The sequence below is a fragment of the Nyctibius grandis genome, chromosome 14, assembly GCF_013368605.1.
Source record: "Nyctibius grandis isolate bNycGra1 chromosome 14, bNycGra1.pri, whole genome shotgun sequence".
Taxonomy (NCBI): domain Eukaryota; kingdom Metazoa; phylum Chordata; class Aves; order Nyctibiiformes; family Nyctibiidae; genus Nyctibius; species Nyctibius grandis.
In genome coordinates, this window is record NC_090671.1 from 9,285,140 (window position 1) to 9,309,194 (window position 24,055).

The 24,055-nt window shown below is 40.6% G+C and overlaps 1 protein-coding gene across 1 annotated transcript in view; it reads left to right on the forward strand.

Annotated features, from left to right (window-relative positions):
* Positions 1–24,055, forward strand: part of GALNT9 (polypeptide N-acetylgalactosaminyltransferase 9) — a 140,784-nt gene that overhangs the window by 14,527 nt on the left and 102,202 nt on the right. The window contains exon 2 of the mRNA XM_068412768.1: positions 14,927–15,107. Within this exon, the coding sequence (XP_068268869.1) occupies positions 14,927–15,107 (181 nt within the window). The remainder of the gene's footprint in view (positions 1–14,926; positions 15,108–24,055) is intronic.

Here is a 24,055-nt window from a genome sequence, read left to right on the forward strand (position 1 = left end):
AGGTGAGGGGAGGGTATGAGAGAGGGAGGCTGACAGATAGACAAATGCAGACAGCATGATTCCCCAAACTGTTTTTTCTTAGCAAACCAGGCTAAAAATCGTATTGGTGACAAGTGGGATTTTTACTTACTTAAACACAAACATAAAAATCAAGTTCTTGACTTTTAAAGGAACCAGATTCAGATCTTCACATTGAATTCCTCTGCTTGCTCTGTTAATTGGCAATATGTTAACACAAGCATTTTTTTCTCTGCTTTCTTGCCTACTTCAGTTAGTAACTGTAGGAGCATGAAATTTCCCTGACACTACACCAGTACTGCAGGAGAGCCTCCTTTATTTTCAGCTTCCTAAAATGGCAGGCTTGGGTCCCACTAGCTTGTCTCATTGCCTTTCAGTAGTGACTGAATAATTAAATTATGTGAGGAGCAGAGAAATGATCCTGTGCTGCTCTTTGCTAGGCAGCGTGATGCATGCCCGGCTGCTCACTTCATCAGATACCCTTCACGGCCCAGGGGGCTCGGCATGGGCTTCCACTGGGACCATTTGGTGCTGGAAAGCTCTTTCTGCTTATGGGAAGCATGGGTCTGACCTGAAGTTTAAGTGTGACCGGTTGGCACGTCTGCTTTTTGTCCTTGAGGTGTGATGAGTGCAAGCTGTAAACTCAGATCTCAGTCTTCTGAAATTCCAGTTCCGAGTTGTACCTGTCTCTTTACTGAAGGATCTTCTTCTCCTGTATAAAGGCACCTTCTGTCACTGTCTTCAATTCTCTCTTTACTGTTTAATTTAACATCTCGTAAGTACAAGCCTGAGATACATCAGGGGACAGGAACATTTATTCTTTTATGGAATTTTTCTGCATGGAGTAAAGAAAAGCTTGAAGAAAAACTGAAGTCTCTGAAAACTTGCATTTCTTTTTACATTGCCTTGGTGGAAACCAGATAAGCACTGTTGCAGACAGTGGCATTAGGAAGGTATATTGGAGAAGCCTGATCCACTGTTTCAAAAACCCAGCCATTGTCTGTATACACGATCTGAATTCTCTATGGGTGTGACAGCTGTAAAGACGCTCTGTAGCTGGATCAAAGTAGCATCTTGTCACCAAATGCACCCCCCACTTTGTCAAACAAAGCCCTCTTTGTCTTGCAGTGCGTTTGTCAGGGCCTAAACTAGCCATAGGTCACAGTCAATTCATGAAAATACCAACACGAAATGAAGCCAATATTGTTAATAATGAATCAGGTTTTAAAGTGCCTGTAACAGTGGATCGTAGCTTTCCCGCTCCTGGAAGTCTGAGTCAATTTATATCAACAATAAACCAGAAAGAGTAGAAATCAAAACAAGCAATGTTTTTATTACTGCTTTTAAATAAATCATTGTACCAATATTTTTTCCCTAACGTTACGTCTTTATTTTCTCAAATTTATTGACAATTGCTCTTTATCCTCATTTCTTCTTTCTTTTGCAAAACTATGTCATCCTTTGATTTACTTCCTCCAGAGAATATGGTACCTAATTCTTTTTATTTTTCCCTGATAAATCCCTGATTAATTGTATGTTACAAGCTATCCATGCAACATTGTGTCTTTCGTTTCTAAACAGGCTTTCTTTTATGAATTTCAAGAGGGAACGTGTTCCTCGCTAGAGCCAAAAGCAAATCCAGGCTCAATATTTCCTTAAACAATAGCAAGGCACTTCAAAACCAAGTATGATTCTCGTCACTGTGGACTTCTCCTCCTCCTCCTCCTCCTCTGTGAGCAGGAGAGAATCAGACCTTTAGTTGTGGTGCATCCTCTAATAGATCTGCTGTAAACATGGCTGCCAATTTATCTCACCAATTAGGACTCTCTGCATAGTAACTTTCTTCATCCGCTGTAGCTTCAAAACTGCCATAAATTGTGGATTTGTGAGCATTTTGGTTTAGATGCTGGATTCTGGGCTGTATTTTTGCTGTTTCAAATGTGGCCTGTGTTTGGCTTTGAACTGACTTGTCCTGCTGGTAGAAAATTAAATCATATGTGTATTAAGAGGTTGATGGAAGGAGGCACTGCAGCCTGGCATTGACAAGCAGGGCACAGCTGCAGCTTATGTTGACATGAGATATGAAAATAAAGTGAAGGGAGAAGAGAGGAGGAAAAGTAGAGACACAAGTTCTATCTCAAACCAAATTTCCAAGGCAAACTCCCTGCGAGGTGTCAAAGATGCACCTGAAAAAGAAGCACACAAACACAGTTTAAGAAAAATACACATATCTACAGATGTAAAATAGGCAGTCTGTCAGGAAAATGAGTATGTTTTGAATTGCTGTGTAATGATGCAAAAGAAAAGTATGTCACCTTTAAAGAGCCTATAATGCAATATCACACTGAAAGAAAAATGGAGGAATCAAGGCTCACTCTGGCTCCTGTCAAAACTGATATCCAAATTAACTGATTTTCAAGTGAGGGCCCTTGAAGAGATCTGATGGGAGTATTTGAAATCTCATGTCCTCAGAGGCAGCTGATCTCTCCTACCATCTATTCCCAAGGACAAATGCCTGATGATAAGATTGAGAGGCAGCAGATAGAGAACCTGCACTGCTCTGACAAAACTGGGGACTGTTTCACATCATTTGGTTCTCTCCTGGCCATCAAAGACACCGGATAGTGACTCTTGGAGCATGGAAGGGAGAACAGTGGACATAGCCAGCAGGTCTGTAGGTGTTATGTTGTCTCTTTATTGTAGTTGCATTGCCAGAGGTGAACTTGGTGACTAATTTCACAGCCGTTGAAAATACAGATCCTGCTTGCATACATGATGGGATTTTGAGTTCCAGCAGCTACTACATCTGGGTTTAATGCTGTCATCCTCTGATGTGTAAAATGGGTTGAACAACCGGGAGCTTTTCAGTCATACAAATGGCAAGTGTTGTATGCTACTTTGTTATTGGGAAAGCTGCCTATGTGATTATGTTAGTTTAATTTAATAGCAGGCTGTTTAGGTAAATGAGCAGGGAGGCACATGAATGTCTGCAAATAATGTGGAGCATGATTGCAAAATGATGCTGCAGGAGATGGGCTTGTCTGGTCCTTGTCGAGAGCTCACCAAACACCCTTGTGCAGGGAGAGAAAAGTCTTGCTTGGTCTTGGACACAATCCCTCTGAGACAGAGGAGTGTCCCAAGGGTGCCCGACTGAAAACTGAGCTGAAAGGAAGTCATTTGGCAGGCTTGGCAACATCAGATGTGATACAGCCTTTGGGTAGTTTAGACTTTAATATCAGCACAACAGAGTCTAGGGTAGTACAAGCCTGCATAGGACCTGCAGTTAGATAGACATGCTTTTTTTAGATTCCTTGTATTTAAAGATAACTTCTTCCTTATGGGACCTAACCCTGTGGGATTTACTGCTCTAGTTGAGCTGGTCTGAGAATAGGCCAGTCAGGGATTTCTTATCCAGAATTGAAACAGAAATCAAAGAGGTATTTTTAACAGTTAGAGATGTGCAGTCAGCTCTGTAGGTGCAAGAAAATGTCATTGCATCCAACAGCATCTTTTCAGCTGTGGGCTCTGTCCTGTCAGACCTGGGATCAGAACTCCCTTCCTGCAACTGTCCACCGCTTCCCTTCCCCACCTCTGATTCACACAAGCAAACTCCTTGTTTTTCAAAAGATCTTTTCCTCATTTATGAAATGAAAGCCCTTTAACTTGGCTTGGAGCAGCTTGTTCCTGTATCTAAATAAACAGCCCCAAAGTTTTAGCTCTTGCACCTTGGAGCTTTTCAAGGAGAAGCAAGCCCCTTTCCCTCTCTCTAGAATGGCTCTGTTATCGTTTCAATGATCACTTTCCCCAGGAGTTCTCACCTCTGTTTCCCTGGAAAAATTAAAGAAAATCTAATATATTGATACAGATGATCCATTTCATGTGAGTCAGTGACACTCTGACCGTGACAGTACCAGAGAATTCATTGCTGCAGGAGACCACTGAATCCAAAATTAGTGGCTGAGCTTTTAAAGGGCACTGGGTAGTTTTAAGCCCTATTTCTACCTGTCTGAGTTAAGATAATGAGAGTAACCTAATATTATGCCTCAGGGCTTTAGCTACCTGTCTGTGGCGTTCAGAAGGGAACTCTGCTTCCAACGACTGTGCAGTTTAATTGGCCAAGTGCTTTACGATTTGTGTTTCGTTTCCTCTGAAGCCTCAGGTATTGGCTACTGCCAGAGGCCAGATACCAAACTGATGACACTCAGATTTTTGTCTCCTTTTAATATCAGTGGGCTGCTGGGCAGTTACACCAACATTTCAGCTCTCCCCCCTCCCAACTCCAGATTTATGCCATCACCAGAGGAGGAGTTTTCTGGCTTTCTTCCAAAGCCTTGAAGAGAAAATTCCATTTTATAAGTTTCACTAGCACAAGCCACAAGTCAGCTGGGTTTTTAAAACTTCTAGAATAATCTTGGTATCTGATATTTGTTTAAAGAAAACAAACTGATCTTTCCCTGTGAATGATCTTTTTGATCATTAAAAAGAAAATTAAAAAAACAGAATCACAAATATATAATTTAGAATTCTGCATATGGAGTAGGCTCTTTTTTTTTTGTTACTCAAAATTTAAGTTTAAAAATATATCAAATGGTTCTCCCTTGTTTAAGGATCCTTGCTCTGTAGGAAATTGATTTTGCTTATATCAAGGCTCTGATGAAACTCTGGCATCTTTTATCTATAGGCTTGGGATCAGTGTTCTACCTCACAAATGGGCTTTTATCTTCATCTTCAATGGTCTGTGTAGCTCCTATTTCTTGGTCCTTCCAGTCATCAATCTGTTTATCTCCTCCTGAATTATCTGTTGTAATTAGAATACATTTTCTCATCTCAAGGGGAAACCAGCTCCAAATGAGTATTCTATAAAAGCAATTACTTTTGATATTAGATATCTGTACATAAAAACACAGTATTTCTTCCAATTAAAAACTACTAATGAATTTTGTGTCTAGAGAGGGAGTAGCCTATGCAATACTACTGTTTCTGCTAAGCCAATGAACAAAAAATTTGGCCTGAAAAAATTCACCACTCATGCCTGATGAAGCCAGCAGTGGCATGTGTGAAACACCTTTGAATAGTAGGTCAGGGAGAGAAAATGTCTCCGTAAGGACATACATTCCTTTTATATTCCTCTAACGCGCCTATTGTATGCATTGGTGGACTCAGGCATTCTCCACATTGTGCCAAGATGACTTAACACATTTTTTCTACTATGCTTGTCTACTACACCTGGCCCTCCATTACACATTTCTCTTTGTATTTCCTCAGATAGTCCTCTCCTCTTCCTCAAAGTCTTAAGTCATGCACTAGGAATCTCCAATTTGGCGTGGAGCAGCTTTACCAGCGATCTCCATGGACTCCTTCCCTCTACAGATACAGGAAGTGTTGCGCTGAGCTTTCTCAGCTGGAAACCTGTCTTACGTGTATCAGAACTGCCATCTTTCATCATATCAAAATAAGCTGAATGAGTAGGGAGCTTTTATCACAAGCTTTCCTACAAAAGGAATCATTTCAGAAACATCTTGATCGTGTTATTTTGGAGAAGACTATAAATCCTGTCCCTAGGTTACTTTTCCATAGGAATCCTCTCCTTTTCATCCCCAAGAAGCTATCTGTGTGTGGGGAGACATTGTGATAGAATCTGTTCAATAGGGTAGAAAAGAAGATCCTCCAGTGGCCTATGAAACAATTTTTTTTCTTGCTGTTATGACAAGGAAGAAATTCACAGGCCACTGTTGCACTACAACCTCTGCCTCTCCTGCTGATCCATGTTGTCTTGTTGCCTTCTTCCCTGATTATCTTTCTGCATCTGCTTCTTGTCTTCAACATTGATAGCAAGCTCTTTAGGGTGGGAACTGTCTTTCTGGCTCATGTACCATCTGCTACAATGGTGTCCTGAATCTAGACTGCATGCTATGGAAACACTAAGAAAAAAAGGTGTTCTGGCCAAATCCTGTCCTGGCTTATTTTAAAGGGTCTAAGGATTAATACATCAAGGTGGTGGGGGCAGAGTGCGTAGGGTGGAATAAGGGTCAGCTTCCAGCCCAGATGCTGACAACAGCCCTGGGCATTTTTATGGCATTTTCCATCTGATGTACTTTGAGCACTTGGCAGATATTCATAGGCTGTGCCTCAGAGTGCTCCCTGCAACCAAGAAATGTCCCTATTTTAAAAAAGAAACACAGGGCAAAGCACATAAGGGGTTGGATACTAGTCCTCTTTCCAGATCAGTTGTCCTAATCTACATCATTTCCTAGGCTCCTGATTCTGCACTCTCTCTGCCTGACTAGTTTCTGTGGGCAGAAAAGGAACAACCCTCCTACAGGCAGAGCTGCCAAATCACTTCATCCCTTCACTGCCATTCAGCAGTCACAGATAAATGTCTTACAGGATTGTCAGTCATCTGTGGATGAAGGTAGAGAAACACTATTTCAGACTTCCACTTGAACAGACAGAAGGGTCTGGAGATGAGGTCAAGGTACAAAACCATTGCACTTCCCAGGTTCTAGAGCCAAAAAGTTGCACATCAAATGCTTCAGCTTTACAAGTTATTGTACTTTTTTCCTTTTCAAACCACCAGCCACAGAATATTGTTTGTTTTCTCCCTGGTATATCTTCAGAGATACTTGGGGCTGATACTGGATACTAGGGGACAGAAATCTTTCAAGCAAGGATGCAGCAAGCTTGATTACAGCTATAAAAAATACGCCTGTATTTTGAATTTCAGATAAACAGAAGTGCTGAAGTAATTTAAATTGGATGGGGTTTTGTTTGTTGCTCTCCTCTTTGCAGAGAGTTGGAGCCTGTGTCCCTGTGGAGTGCAGTTTGGTGAATGTTTCTGTATGTAAAACTAAACCTCATCCACATACAGCATTCCTTCTAGCTCAGAAAGTAAGCACCTTTGATACGGACAAAATTCAGATCAGTTCCCTGGGCAGCAAATCTTATATATTATGTAGACTTACTGCAAGTGGTGGCAGGAGAAACTGATTTGGGATATGGAAAGTTGGGATATGCAGAAATTAAGGGCCAGGCTCTGTTTAACATTTAGATTGAATCATGAGTCAGACATTACTGACTCCTCGTGCTGCATACTACTCTTTGCAAAGTTGACTGAAATAGTGTCAAATAGTGAAATAGTTTCAAATAAGATTTTTTTTCTGGATGCTGTTGGTCCTTGCACTTGCAACTGCAAAATGCTTTTACTTTTCCAGGTTTAATTTTGGTGCACTCAGCTGCTAATGCATTCAGAAAATTAATGCCTGTGGAACAAAACAATTTTTTTATATTCTCCAAGGCAGTAATCGCAGAGAGCCACTCTTTAGCTATGGTCATTTCTTCATTAACCATAGTTTGTGCAGTATTTGTGGGAGTTGAGGAAAGAGGCAGATACCTGGTTTTGGCAATTTTTGCATGGTATTAACCACAACAGGACAAGAATTCAGGCAGTCACTGGTTTTGATTTCTGGCTCCACCACCATATCTTGTGCAATCCCAGGGAGTTCCTTAACCTTTCAGCAGATCATTTCTGCCCAAGGTGGGTAGGATGACTCCTTCCAACCTCAGGGGTCACTGAGAGTCCAGCCTCACTGGTGTTTGGGAGGCACGGCGATATTTCAGTGACAGTTGCAAAAGAGCTCCAAGTACTGTAACTTTCTGTACAGTGGGAGCTGCTTTGTATTCAGCAGCCCAATGAAAGGACGTGTACCAATACAAGCTAGTGCAAAAACATTATTCTGGAGCACCTCAAGGGCTAAAGTATCCAAGGTAGAAGGGTTTTATTTATTTCTGAAAAAGAGATCTTTTTCTGATACTGAATCTCAAGGCCAAAATCTGCTTCTTTTGGAATGTAGTAAATAACTTGGGTGCTTTTTATGCAGAGATTTCAAAGTGTTTTGTAAAAGTAGTTACTGCTGCCATTTTGTAGCCTCTGTATGTCCTTTCTTTGTCAAACCATCTGCCTGGTGGGACTCATCAGCTCAATTTGGAATTGAGGCAAAGCTCATGGCACCTTTTCTTTTGGCCGTAGCAACTGTGCCCCACAGGGACTTGCTTAACCTCCCCAGGATGTCTCCTCTAGCACCCAGTCTGGGCAACGTAGTGAACTGAGCAGCTGATCAGGGAGTCCCTGGGCTGTGCTACGTGTGTATGAGAGGCAAGACGCTTTTTAGGCAATTGAGCCTTTCTCTGGTGTAAACATATTATTTTGGAAAACTGGTTCCTCTTAGTTATTTTTAGGGATCACTAAAATGGAGCTATAAACAGCAAGACAACTGGTGAGCTGAGACCTCTTGCTTAGTGTTGAACAGTTCACTCATATTGCTCTTTCTCCCTCCTCCTGCAACCAGCTGCTTTTCTTGTGCATCTGCTTTGCTCTAACATGTACTGTTAACTACTGAAGGAGGAAGACCAATTTTTACCTCCCTGCCTACAGAAACGCCAGTCAGTGAGGCTGTAACCTTCATCTGAAGCATCTAGTTGCAACAGAACAAGATTACAAAATTAGCACCGTACAGTAATTCAGGATAGAAGCATTAGGGCTGATTCAGTAGATGCAACTAATTTAATGCCTGCTTCCAGAAGGGTGGTTTTGTATAGAACCAGCTTGAAAAAATGTTGTAAGCTGAGTCTTGTTTTAGCTGTGTTACTGAACCTATTCTAAACTCTATGAACCTTTTTCTTTTCTTTCAAAAGATGTAACTGGAAATGCTAAAAGTCAGCTTTGTCAATCTATGTAGAGTTGCTGTTGCCCCTGAATTCTTGATTTCTTTTTCTTGGTTTAACTGGGATCTAAAGATTTTCATTGCCTTACATGATATGCAGGGATGTTTTCAACTGAGAAATCAGAATTGGAAAAGGAAGGAAACAGCTGTTTTACTGGTGAGTTTTATGTTTCCTGTGAAAAGAGATGTGTTTCAGGGGTCACAGGCAAAACTGCTGTGTGACTATGCCAGGTTTTTTAGATGGAAATGTTTCATTCCCTCCTTTTAAGGTGCTCGGAACTGGAATACTTTTGTGTAGTTATTCAAGAGTGCAGATGGTCTAAGAGTAGATAAAGCTCAGAAGTTTGGCTTTGGAGCCCTTCTCAACCTAAGGCTGAGACAGGTCAGCAAGGCCATTTCAGAGATTTTGCAGCAGTTCTGTCAGTGCTTTACTGACTCTGGTGGCACTGGTGAGGGAGCTGGCCTTGTGATTGTGCCCAGCACCCCTGGTACCACCTGGGCAGACTTTTGATGAAAGAGGGATGAGGTGTGGGAGCAGAGCCGCAGCTGCTGAAGGGGAGGTGGCCTTGCCAGAAGTGGCAGGAAGGCCAGAAAAAGGTTAAGAACAGACCTGTGCTATTGTGAACGTGGATGTATAATTATTTTCAATTGCTTATTTTTATTTTGAATTGTCAAAATGTTAATTATGTCTGAGAACATTGGCTGAACCTGATTTACAGCTGCCTGTAATTGTGTTGCAAATAGAAAAAAAAAAGACAGTAAAATAATAACAGATTTAGTTTGATCTTGCTTTTGCCATAGTTTCTCACATAAATCTCTCCAGTAATTTTCCCATTGTGACAGGGTTTATCATGAAAAATAGAAGGTCTCTTTTCTTCCTAGAAAATTATGCATCCTGCAGAGTAATTAATCTGGTTAAGAAACTAAGACTGGTTCATTCCGCTCTCCATTCCTACTAGCAATTTCTGTCTTACACAGAAATCTCTGCAGTGAGAGCAATAAATTTGAAATAAATGACAGACACTAATTATTTGTGACCTCATTGTCATCTGCAGCATTGAACTGTGTATGACTGATCCCAGCATTTGGGCTGTAGATCTTTTCAGTCTAAAAATTTAAAGAAAAGACAGCTTTTAAAATAGCAGCTCACTAGGCATTGCCACTGTTGTTCCCTCTCTCCCCTCTCTGCCCATCACCATTTCAGAGCTGGCAGCATGATTTCAATCCTTCGCTCTGACACAAGCCATGGGGTTACAGTATCAGCAATGCTGCTGTATCCTGCCCACAATGGCTTCACAAGCCATGGAAAAATGGGTGAAATGGGTGCTAGTTAGAGCCATAGGTAAGTAACTCAAAGATAAGACACGGATCTGGAAGTCTGCAACAAGCTTTAAAAGAAGAAGAAAACAGAAAACAGAAAAGTGCTCTCATCTAATCTGTCTTGGCTAAAACCCAGGTATATGCTGGAAGTTGAACCAGAAGCACTTCTCCATCTGTCTCTTTTAGGTTTTATACTGCTCCCTGTCACTGTAGGACCTAAACACCCAGCATACAAAATCAATAGCAATTGTCTCTCTGCCGAGCACCAGTATTTCCATAAATGTATCCCTTTCCCTGATGTTCCAGCAGGTGAGACCCATGGGAATAAAATTTCCTATGAGCTGTCCCTGAAGGCTGGCTGGTTTTTGCTGAACAGAAAATGCTCAAGCCCTAGGGCACAAATAACTTGTTCTTTGCTGAATCCCTCTCTTTGGCAGCCCACCTATGCATCCTGTGGGACCACTGCTGTAGAGTATTCTGTTCCTCCATGTCCTCCCAGGTGTTGTTCCCATGTTCAGCATGCCGGAAGGCCTCTGATGAGATGATTCTGCTCAATGGTCCCAGACTGTTGGGCACCCCTCGGATGAGGGCCTGGAGGATGTTCTGGAAGGTGTATCTTGTTCACCAGCAGCCTCTGCTTCAGCCAAACCTGAGGGGACACTGTCTCCCATCCCCTGCCTCCCGATCCCATCTCTTAAGACCAACCTTTTTTTTCAGAAGATGCTGCTGAACTGGCACCCCTTTTCTGTTCTTTTCACAAAAGTCTGACCAATGCAGATAACTCTGGATTTAGCACTTAGCAAGTTATGATCTTGACTTAGGTAGTCACGGGGCAAAGCCCTCTGTTGAGGAGACATTTGCTGAAGCAACATGTAATCCTTTGAGACGAAAAATGCTATGCAATGTTATCCTATGTGAGACACAGTTATATCGTGTCTAGCTACCCAATCATGCATTGAAGAACATTGCCTGTAATTGCTACATTTAACACACACACACATAAAATATACTATGAAAAACACCTTAGTGCTTTTCTTGAAGAATGAAGCAATGTGATATCATTTATTTAATTGCTGCTATATATTGGTCAATGTTACTGCATTGCTATAATAACTGTTAGTCAGACTGGGCTACAATTTGGGAAATGAGTGAGGAAAAAAACCTCACAGCAATATGTTCTGAGAGTAAGTCAGATATATGATGACTCTTTCCTAGAACAAGATCAGATGAGCAGCATGAAGAGCTAGAATATCAGGTTTAGGAAAACGGTATATGAAATAATTGTCATTATGCATGGTTTGGAAGGCTATCTAACATTCTCTCATAAGAAAAATAGCAAAGTGCTTGATGCTTCCTGTGGGTTGAAAGTTTCATTCCCCTGTTACTTGTGCCATAAAGGTTCTGTAAACTGCAAGAGCATATAGTATAAAGTTTTCAACTACTGGAATTAAATTGTTGCTTAAAGTCAGATGAGCACGCCACATCTTAGAGACCCTTTCATCAAAGCAAGTCAGTTAACTTTAATGAAGTCGTCCTCAATTTGCTTTGATGTAACATCAGAACCCAGCCCAGATGATTCCAAATGATCAGCAAATGAATTTCCACATTGCAGTCTTTCAAAGACATAGGCTTTATGAAGTGTCTAGTTTTCTGGATTCTTTAACTTCTAAAGTCCCTAATTTGACTGCCTTTTAATAAGGCCTGCTTGTGCTTTTTTTTTTTTTTTTTGAGGGAACCGCTGACTTTTCTCTGAAACTGAGCCCCCCTTCAAGATGCCGTATATTGGGCAAGTAAAGCAGAGGCATGCAGCATCACTGCTTGCTATTAGTGTCTTTTAAGTTTAAGACTGTATCATGCAGGAAGATTAGGTTGCTGTGTTTTTTCTTTTGAGTGGGGAGAGATTTAGAGTCTCAGACATGTAATTTCTGTAATTACTTGAGCAGGGACTATTTGTTAGGCCAGGGATGGTGACATTAGGCCCTTCTGTTCTAATTTTTCCAAAGGAAGTAATATTAAATACTAAAGCTAGTCAAAGTGCCAAATAGCTTCTCATCCTACATTGGAACAAAAGGGACAAATGTTACAATTTCCTTCAAAATGAAGCTCCCTAAAATATTTTCAGAAATATTTAATGTGTGTTGAAGTGCTTCACTTAGAAAGGTAAAACAATTCCTGTTGTTTCAAATCACTAACTGCAACACAACTCTTGAAGAGTTTGAGTCATGTTTCAACAGAAACTATGACTGCCTCATTCTCCACTTTTCTTACAGAAAATTGTTTCATTAGAAAATGCAAATAGTCCTTCTTAAATACCCCAAATATCACTATCACATTTTTTGCTTACAGCTTCCTCCTTTGCATGACGGTTGGAGACATGATTATATCAATTCCTAGTTGTGAGTGTCCTTTGTGCTAGTTTCTCCCTGTCCCTGCAGAATGCGGAAGTGTAAATCAGCTGCAGGTTGATCACTTGATGCTCTCTTTTGTATTTCTTGATGTTGGGGGATAAGCCATCAAAGGTGGTCCAAGATCCTAGTTTGGCAGTGTGACTGACTGAAGAAGAGAGCTCTCTACCTATAGCATGTTCACTTGCCTTGAGCATACCTTTCATTTTTCGTAGCATTTTGTTTCACTTACAGTTTTGAAGCAGTTCATCATTGATTAAGCGTCAGTATCAGTCCCAGTAGCTCGGTGCTTTGGTCTTTTCTCTCTGTGTCCAGGTATTCACTACCCTAGAAAAAGATGCTGTTTTGAAGCTTCGCCTTTCTACTTTCCCCTCATGGGTGCGTGGCCTGTGGGGTTTCTGCTCGTGCCTCTGTTCGATCTCCCTTGCTAGTGAGACCTGGAGTTCACCTCCCACACACACCTATAATGAGACCATGGCTGTGTGAGCCTCTTGTTTTCCCTTGTTTTCAACAACTCACTAGGCTTGAATGCTTGGAGCTGTCTGAATTTTTCAAAAGCTTGGCCGTGCCAAGAATGTTTTGCTGTAGGGTGTCCTTTTTTAGTTCTTCTGCCCTCCCCCCTCCTGCTAAGACTCATGATTCACTCTGAGACAGTTGAGCATTTCAGTGCATGACGATGAGGAACATAAAGAAGACATCAAAGACACAAACACAAACAAGGTCTGGCCTGACTTGGGATCACTGAATGCAGTATGAGGTATGTATTTTTGTAGGCAATGTCTGAAATTCAGTACCAAAATTCCCGAGTACTGCAGGTACTCAGTCCTTCTATGTTCAGACAGACTATTTGTAATGTTGGACTTAATCTTAGCACAGGATTTTCTCATGAGCACTGCAGTAGAAAATGCTATACTTTACTCGTTCAGAGCCCTAACGAACCACTGTCTGTCTGTTCTGTCCTGTAACTAAGCAGAGGTGATGATGGAGCTATAACAAGTGAGGACAGTGTTAGCAATGAGGTGCAAGAGACATTCCTTCATGAGGGACTAAACTGTCCCAGACCTTATTGTGACTTGGAGAAGCCAGCCCCAGCTTTGTACTGCCTTGTGTGTTTGTTACTAGCAAATGTTGACAGTTTCTTTCTGTCTTTCCCTTTAATTGTTTAGTTGAAATAATGACATTTTCCTCTTGAAAAATTCTTAATTTGAAAAACGTTGAGCAGGTCAAACTCTAATTGTTTTGCTCTGCATTGTAAATGATTTGGAGGATATTTACACATTTCTATATGATATCCCCAAGACTATTATAAATAACTTTTTTGCTTGTAATGACTTGTTGATAGTGAGCGTTTTGGAAAGGAAAGCTTTGACATTAAACACAGGATATTTGAGGAGCTTATTTGAGAATTCAGCACCAAGTTAAATGCGTGTTGCTATGGAAGAAGTTCTCGGTGATGTGATCATATGGGCTTTTTTTATGTTGGTTTAGTTTTGTTTTACATGTATTTTTAAGTTGACCTGTAATATGACCAGTGAATGAAACCTATAAATACATTGTTGACTGGCTAATATCTCAGCACAAACCAAGCAAGGCTAATCTTTTTAGCTCAAGTGTGTCCAAACTTTCTTATCTATAAGCTGTATAGAGCTGAATATCTTACATAATATACCTCTTTCGTTCGTCAGAGATCTGAAGGACAGAGGACATCTGGAGTAATTCCCAGGTGAGAGATGGTGTCTGCTCCCTAATAGTTTTAGCACATCTTTGTGGGAACAGGCTGGGCGAGGTGTACAGTTGAGTCCAAATGACCCATCTATTGATTCACATAGTGAAATTAGATTTACTCTGTATTTCCTACCCAGCAGCTGCTGGTGACGAGTCTCATAGCTGTATTCCCAGAATGAGAACCAAATCAGAACCATGCAAGAGCTGCAGGTAGTCTTAGAGCCACAGAGCAGATGCTTCAGCTCCAACTCTTATTTCAGAACTGACAATAATATGGAGTTAAACTGGCAGATCTACATGTGGTAGAAATTCAACGTATCTCCCTTAAAATGAATGGAGTTGTAATGGGCTATACAGGGAAAGGGCCTGGCCTCCAGTTCTTATGAGGAAAACTCATCTTAATTATCTTAAGGATAATTAGGCATTCTGGAATTGTTTGGAAACAAGATTTCTGTTTCCAGGGATTTATACAGGAAAAAGGAGAAATAGTGAAAGCTGCTAATTGATTCTTTATAGTTTGGTCATTAATAATTATGCACTGATACTGCAAGATGTGTTGATGTGGACTCTGATTTGAAAAGCTGAGGATAATTTCCACTGAGCCATGAGGGTTTCAGAGCTGAGTTTCATGGGGATTCAGATCTTACTTATCTAAAAGCATCCTGTGGTCACAGAAGAGGCTAGATCCGTTTCCTTTATATTAATAATTTGATTTTTTATTGTCTTTTTTTTGTTTAGGTTTGGCAAAGCCCATGGGATTAGTTGAAGGTCCAGGAGGCCTGGGCCAGGGGGGAATGGCTGCTACCCTGAGAGATGATAGCCATGAATCAGAGACTAAGTATGAAGAATATGGTTACAATGCCCAACTCAGTGACAGGATATCACTGGACAGGTCCATCCCTGACTACAGACCAAAAAAGTAAGTTGAATTCCACATTATTATTAAGAGTAAGTGATTGATTGTTGTTCTGTTGACCCATGGTGGCATTATTCTCTTCACATCCCTTCCTGGTTAGAGTACAGCAGCAGGTAGTCATACATATACCCCTGAGTTTAGTGAAAATTAAAAAGACCAACTACCATATCAAGCATGAAGTGCCATGTTAAATGCATAGCTAATTCTGTGAGTAATGCATTAATATGCATATTCAAGGCCTCAGATCAAAAACTGCATCAGGGTATTGGTGCTTATTGGGTTTGGTTCACTTAGAAAAAGACAGGTAGTGCCAGCTGAGCCCACTGTCAGAGGTGGGAGCCTTAGTCTGTGCTTCTTGTAGTCATGTGCAATGGAAGGTGGGGCAGTGACAACAAACACTTTGTAGACACTGGTCACTTAAAAAAAGCAAACCATCAAATCAGCTGCCTTTTCTTTAATTGCATTTGATGTTCTTAGAGTTGTTTAGTCAGAGTTTACAGTGTGCTGAAACATGGACTAAGTGTAATCCATCAGCGTCCTATAATTGCAATAAGTTTTTTTTGTCTTTGGAATGTGTGTTTATTTTTATACTAGTCTTATAGTCTCCACATGCCTGTGCTATGTTTGACATTGCAATTATATGTTTAATATTTGTACTGATTTATTATATTTTATATTAAACGTCTTTCAAATCTTTCATATTTATGGAGTTATGTATCTTCCAGATGAGACATCCACATTGTCATGCTACGAATGATAATCAGTAACGTCTTAATGCAGAGGAGATCAGCAGCAATGCCTAGTTACTCTCAGGAGACAAAATTGAAAAGAATACTTAATTAATTTCTAATAATAATCTTCCGTTTTAAAAGACCCACTGGGGCTCCTAGGCAGAACTGAAAGTTAAATAAAAATATCTTATTAAGTGGTGAGAAAAGTTTAGCCAAGCAAAACAGCTGTGCTCTGTGAGTAGATTGCAATTGAATTAGGATTTTAGGCAGTTGAAGCTGCCAAAAACAAAATCCAGCGAAACAAAACTTCAGCTTAACTACAAATTTCATTAGCTGTGTTACGTACTGATCTAATCGCAGAAATATTGACTCAGCATTTGTTTTCTCAGACACTTGCTATACAAAAGAAAATCTAGATAAAAGCAGTGGCAAAGAGAAAAAAATCTACTGCTTTGATACCATGTTCGATGCAAGTATAGTGACTTGTCCAATGGTCTCATCTCTCCATCTCTCTTGATGTATCATAAAAATCCAGCATGAAATTATTCTGGGGAAAAAAAGTAGTCTGTAGTTTTTCAAGTATTTGAGTTGTGCATCAGATCTGGTCCAAAGACCATTAAAATCAGAGTGAAGTTTTTCAAATGAAAGTCAGTGAGGTTTGACCTGGCCTGTTATTAGCTGCTGCGATCAGGTGGATAATAAATGAGAATGCTCTACTAGGAAATACAGAAGCAAAGGTTGCAGAGATTGAATCTAGCTCAGCAGCTGTCAGAAGCATGGGAACATTTGCAATGCAGTGACGTTTCACTTCAGATTATCTCTTCCACAGTTTTACTTGGGAGCTCTGGTGAGTCATTCGGATAAGCTTTTTGACGTGATCATTTTGGGACTCTTATAAGGCCATGCTGAATGGTTAACTGTCTGAGTTACTGGGAGAACTGCCTTCCTTGTGGTGTTTTGATGCTTTTGAGGTGGTTCTAGTAAGGTCTAGATGCTGGAACTGAAACACTGGTGTCTAGATATTTACGAGTTGCAGGAAAACCCCTCAGAAGGAATTTGCAATGAAAAATGGGTGAAAGTTTGGAGAAGGTAGAAGCTCTTATATGAAGAGTTTTATCCACTTGTATCAAAGGAGCTTTGGCTGCCATTTGGTTACCATTTTCTATTAGAAATGTCTGCTGTCCTCATGAGCATCATTTTTTTGTCGGTGACCCCTTCAAATGCACAGCTACTCATACACAGTCTCTCTGGGGAGCTCTCACTCTAGTGCTGGGAGGCAGTTTTTGCTCCCTTACCCTATCAACCTCTTCTTATCCACCATGTAGTACCACATCTGCTCACTTAACATAGTTGTACAACATAGCCATAAGGCAAAGCTGAGCTTGACTTTCTGTTTGGTTTAGACACTCTGCTATAATTATGTATTGGAGAGAACTAAACCTGCAGATCTTTGAGATAGGCTTTGGGAAAACCACTCTTGTTTTGTCCAACTTTGTATGCTGACTTGCCCAATGGTTTCATCTCTCCTTCTCTTGGTAATAGCTCTCATTGCTGAGCCCTTCTCAGTCTGCTTGTGATTTATATTCATGTCATTCCCAGAACTTTTAATTTTAAAAAGGGAGGATTTTCATTTCTAAATTGAGAAGCAAGGTAGAAATAATATCCAAGGCCATGTACAAAGTCCATGGCCAATCTATGAATAAAAACACTTGGATTCGCATTCCCAAAGTATTAAACCGTGCTTTCTCCCCATTCTGGCTTCCATTTAAAGTGTTCAGATCTACATATTTGCACAAACCAGTAGGTAGAAGATATGAACCAGGAGAATTTTATACTCAAGTCTGCGTTGCATAGACACAATTTATGAAAATAAACATGATTTTGCTATGCAAATGTGGGACTTGTAATATTCCAAGCTTAGACTTGTTTTAAAAGAAATTTGATCAGAAATATTTTCTAGTTCATTTTATCTTTTAACTTCTCCCTTATTGTTGTCCAGTGTCTTATTCTAGTAGAATAAGCCTTTTGTTCCATCTACTAGCATAGCTTCAATAAGCATTCTGCAGTTTAATTGCTTTTCAGGAGGTATTTTCATCCCCACCCAGCAAATTAAAAAGATATGTTACACTAAAAAGGTGTACAGTCAGGCAGTGTGACCATGAAGGCTCCTAAATTGGAGTCACCTCCATGTCCTTCCACTGCAGTAAAGTCTGCAAGCCTGGGTGGGTAGTCCTGCTCCCGAGATGCTTCTCCCATGCTCTTGCATTGTGTTCTGCTTTCCTACCTGCTGCTGCCAGTGCAGATATTCCTTTTAACTCAAAAGCCTTTTCTTTAAGATAGGAATTGCTGTCAGTATCGGAGGGAACAGCAGATTTTGTGTATGTTGTGTTTGTGTGCCCAATCAAAACAATGACAGTAAATAGCTTGCTTGTGATTACAATTCACACGATAATGACAAAATTATAGTTTGATCCTAACGTGGCGTAATAAATATGTCAGCTTTTTCTTCTCTGATATCGCACCTCCCACAGCTTGAATGCTTGCCCTGTCTCTGTGTAGAAAGCCGACAACCCTGGGGAAACAGTTCAAAAACATACTGTGAATGGATATTTCAAGCTATGTTTAGTTTCAAGAGACATGTAATATAGAGAAGTTGCAATTTTGTTTTATAAAACAATGCAAAGCCTCCCCAACAGCTTGTAAGTTTATTCAGTGTGACCTTGAACACTATTTTCATTTCTTGTGGGATTTCACCTAAATCAAATGTGCTGATTTTCAAGTTGTGCTGATGATCTTTCCATAATGTATTATGTCTTAATGGCGAGTTTTGCCTTGAAGCAGCTAAGTACAGTGCAGCTGAGTGCTCTGAGAAGATCCGAGGACCGAGTAGAGGGAATGAAATGTGTTTGAGTTCAACATCGAGCAGAACACTCAGGATTTATTATGGTTGATTGATGAGTATTTAGAAATATTCAGCTAATCATCCTAGTATTGGACTGACCTGAAATTTTGCTTCATGTACTCAGTGGAAAGTGGTCGATATCTTGTTGTCTGTTAAAATACATGAAAATAACTCTAAAATAGTGGTCTAGTTAGTACTGACTATTATTCATGATCTGAATTCTAGAGTAAATTTTTTAGTACATATGAAATCTACATTAATGCCAGAAGAATTTTGCAGGATTACTTTTGTTACAAGGGAATTCGTAATGCTTGTTATGGAATTATTTTCATCCCCTGTCATACAGGCACATATCAAGCTTGAAAAACATTTCTCAAGTTAAGAGCAAGCCACAAAAAGAAGGGGCAAGGAAAGTAGCACAGGTCTCTGCATGTCCCTGCTGCAGCCCCATCTTTGCTCCCTGGTGTGCTGAGGTTTTTCAAGGGCTATACCACCGTGGAAAATATGTTGCAGAAAGCTCAGGATGTTTAATGTGATCTCTCTCCCCAGCAGCAAGAGACTGCAGTAAGCAGGACTTTCTAGCCCTCGCTTAACATAACCTATTTCCTTTGTGCAATGGAAGAAAGAGAAGCTTCTCTTGTAAGGAACAGGTTATTGTTCTTTTTTATTATGTGCTTGGAAGCACACAGCTAAGCTAGAACTTGCTCTGTGGTTCTCTGGGAAAAGTGTTATTTAATGGTGAAATATTATTGGATTAATTTCCATTTATGTTCTTCCATATTCAAAATGAGTGTTGTGATCACATAAACCTGAGTACTTAGTGGAGATAAATCCAGTGTTGGCCGCTGACCCGTATGTATATGCGCTGGAAAGCATAAGGACGTACATTTGTACCAGTTGTCTCTACCAATAGGTGTAGATGTAGAATAGCCTTGAATACTACCCGTTGGAATGCTGTGAAATCAGTTGGGCTGTGTGTGTGCCTTTCTTACCGTACTGTCAAAAGGCCAATATTTGACTGAATAGTCAAAAATAGATTTGGAGCAACACAACTGAGATTTTGATAGAGGTCCTGCACTTTTGAACAGAAGTGCCCAGAGTCAGCCACCGAAACCCCTGCATAACCATTTGGCTTCACGTGGCTTAATTTTTTAGGGGTACTGAGAGTAGAGAAAGAGAACAGGTTTAGCTGAGACATGCTGTATTGCTACATTAGGCTTCAGGAGTGGCAGCAGCCATCCATCTGCCCTTTTGGGAGAATAACAGCCTTCACTGCTGCCAGCTGTAGCACAAAATATAAGTCTGTGCTCCAGTAACAAAGGATCAGACTCAATCCTTCCCAATCATGCATGAAGACAGAGGTGCTACAGCCCCGTATGACAGTAGATTTTGACTTTAACAAAGATGAAGAATGCAGAAAAAGTCAAAACCTTAGGGAATTTCATTCAAAGGTGGGGGGAAAGGCCCCCAAACTTACAAAAACTGTTTGGTTTACAGTGTGGCGTCCTGGAAAATTGGGAAGTGTCAGCTAACCAGATGCTCTCAAACGTAAGCATCATCTCTCCGGATAACATAAATTCCCTTGTTCTTTCTGGTGCGCAGGCTGGATCACAAGGCATTGAATTAAACAGGTGGAACACCTGTAAATATGGCATTTTCTAACTTTCTATCACTTGACTTTGCAACTTAAATAACTTCTGGGCTTTCTTTACATGCAGGACACATCCACACATACGTACATATGCACTTGTCAAAACCACTTGCTGTGATGCATTATGCATACTTTTGAGAAAAGTTAATATGATCCCGGAGCTTCCACAATGGCTAAATTGGCTTTTACAAGAAATTGTCGCTGCTTGGTGAGGATCTTTAATTTAACTGATCTTTTTTGTGCAACTTGATGCTGAGTGCATCGTGGCAGTTCGGTGATAACAATAATACTAATATATGGATTCAGTCTGCTGGCTCTATCAGCCAAAGAAGATATTTCTTTGTGTTATGGTCATGGACATTTGTATTGAGAAAATTCAGCACTAAAGAACAAACTTATTAATGCTGAGGCAACTCTAGTCTTTAGCCATAAAAAGCAGAGGAATCTAGGTCTCGATGAAATTACTTTCATTTATGCAGTTCTTTTACAGAGGCGAGCATTTTCGTTGCTTGCCATAGACATTTCACAATAGCAAAGGAATTGCATCTCTGGGGCTCTGAAGTGTAATTAATGGTTCACTCCTCTCTATACCTAAGGAAAAGCTTTTTTAATTACCTATCAAAAAGGATTCTGGAATTGATCAAATGGTGCTATCAAGGGGGCAGACTTGGTAAATAGCCTTCTGATTTGTTCATTCAAGGGTTTAATAACAGTAGCTAGTATGAGGCCTGTAGCTAGAAAAGAGCCTTTCTGTAAGGGTTTGTCCTTCAGCGGCCGGTGAGCTCCAGCGTTTTGAGAACGCAGGATGTTCACCTTTAATTTTGACCCTTTCTTTTGGTGCTGGATCTCTGTGGACTCATGGTGATGTTTGAGCCATCAGTCAGTAGCTCTCTCGAGCCAAATCATCTACGTTTTTGCAAGTTCTCTGTTGTGAGAGGAGGATCGGTGGTCTGGTGCAATGGCCCCTGCCCAAGGCTGTCGGAGCGGGCAGCTCCTCTGCCCGTCCGTGTTGGATGTCGCTGCAGGAGCAGGGCAGGAAGGCAGATGGCTTTCAAAGAGCATCATCTTTTGGATCAGTGGATTGGAGAGGGCTAGACCCAGTATTATTTGATTTTCTCCACCTCTGCAGCTTGCTCTGCCTCATGACCCACTTTTCAAACCCTCTGGGGACACTGGGTGTTCTTTGCACCGCTTAGAAAAATGACACAAGAATTTCCGAATTAAAACAGACCCTTAGGATCCTTCCCTGGTTAACCAGACTGCAATGTAATGGGCCCCTTTGCAAGGAATATTTGAACTGGAACAGATCCAGAGCTTTTTAGGAATCAGAAAATGACAACTGAAAAAAAAAAAGCACCTACAAATATTTTGTGTCAGGCTGAACATCTTCTGTGAAATGAGTATTTAAACAAAATGTTTAGATCAATGAAACATTTAGTTTCCCATGAAAAACTTAGTTTTAAAATAATGAATTTTCCATCACAAGCTTCTACCAATACTTTCAGATTAATGTCAGGTCACAGTAAAGTGAAACATTAGTTAAAATTAAGCATTTCCTTTTTTGAGCTGACCGTGTTTCGCAATCACAGTACAGGCACAATAATTTGATTTCAGTTAGGCTTATTTTTTAATAGGAAACTTTTTGACTTGGTTTTTTTTTTTTACTTACTCTTAATAAACATAAAAAAACCATGCTAAAATTCTGAAAAACCCATTTTGGTCACTCTGCACATATGATGTAAGCTGAAGCAGAGAGAACGAAAAACAGAGACAGAAAATGGAGCAAACAGAACTAACTCTGGGCAACAGATTGGGATTGTTTATTGGAGGGAAATTGAGTAAGAGATGAAACTAACTGAACTATTTTTATTAGATCCCACATCAATGTCCAGATGTGGATTTTGAACAGTGCAAAGGGGGCATGTGTGTACACGTGCTCTGGGACTTTATATAGATCTCAGACAGCTTTGCCAAGTTACACAGGCTGGACACTTTCCTCGGGCTGTGAATCCCCTACAAATAGCACAGGCGCCTTTGTGCACACATTTTCTGTATGAACAATTGGCGATACAGCTTCATAGAGACGTACCCAAGTTTAAGCTGCCTTTCATCTTGCCCAAGAGCAGAACGAACTGGTGTGGACTGAGTAAAGCCCTGCGCCATTTCCTCTGCAGAGAGCTGGGCTCTGACCAGCTACTGCACAGTGTTTAGTGTTGTAATTCTGACTCAGTTCATTTGGGATATCAGTTGACAACCTAAATTTGCTCATACTGCTGCCTCTGGGCCAGCTGTACCTATTTGTGCATCCCTGTGTATGCCAAAGGCTTATCACTGCATTTGGGGAAGTGTTTCCTATTTGGCTGTAAAGGGCTCAGACTGGAACTGTGTAAAGCCCTCAAAGGAGGGGAAAAATCACCTGCTCCTTTGGCTGGGAAAGGAGACTCCCTGTGAATCATAGGAACCGCCAGCCAGCCCTTGGCTTTACACCCAGTGCTCTTTATTTGTACTGTATCTCTGTAGTTGTCACTGACACCTGTGGTCGTGACTCAACCCTGTTTATGAAGGTGCTGTAGGTGTTCTCCCAACCTCTGCTGGACCTCTGCTAGCTTTGCATAAATAATGATATATTAATTGGAATGTGGGCTCAAACCTTGGTCTCCAAAACCCCATGTCACCATTAGGTCTTTGAATATTTAATTAGTTACACAATGTTAAATTGCTCCAATGAGAAGGCTAACTGAGGAACAGATTAACACTGTGACCATGTTTCCCAATAATAATAAAAAATTATTGAGAAACTTTCCAACTGCTTTTTCAGGCCATCATCAGGAAGGTTCTCAGTCTGCTTTTGCTTGATCAACAGCAGTCGGGCATGACCATGAGCCTGCCCAGGTTGCACTACAGTAATACTCTGCCTTATGCTTTGTTGTGCATAGGCGTTGGCGATACCAAAGGGTTTGGGCGGACAGTACCAAAGTGTTTTGCAGGACATGGCTCCTAAGCAGAGACTCCCCATGGGCTGGACTCCATGCTGTTTCCATAGTAGCAGTGCTGGACATGTGGCAATATCTCACAGTTATTTCTGATATTCAATATAAGTTTTCTCTGGCTTTTCCCATTAGATATGTTATTGATTCCCTTTTGTTTACTGCTAGCTAGGCGTTCCAATTAAGTAGTGACTTTAATTATACAACAAAGCATATAACATAGATCTTGATTATTAACACTGGCCCATGGGATGATGAAATGAGGACCAGCAAGGCTAAATTAAAAACAATCATAAAAAATGAACAACCTTTTCCAAAAACCCACCTTACGTTCAAATGTAGTAATTTTCCTCTTGTTACATTTTTGCAGTGACTTTGTGTATATTAATTGTTGAAGACAAATTCTGCATCACTGTCAACACTAATAAATGTAGATGTAGTGGAGGTTGAATTTGATTAACTAGAGAGCATGAAAAATTACTGATTGCAATGTTGTGTTTAAACGCAGTAAGACTGGAAGCCATTCCCTGCAATTTGTCTGCACCAGAACGTACTCTTGAATGCATGAATAGTTTACCTAAGGTGGGTTGCATAACACTGACTAAAAATTAGACATCTAATTTAGGGTGACCAATTTGGCTGCCTTTATAGTCAATGGAGAAAAAGACGACTTGGTAGCA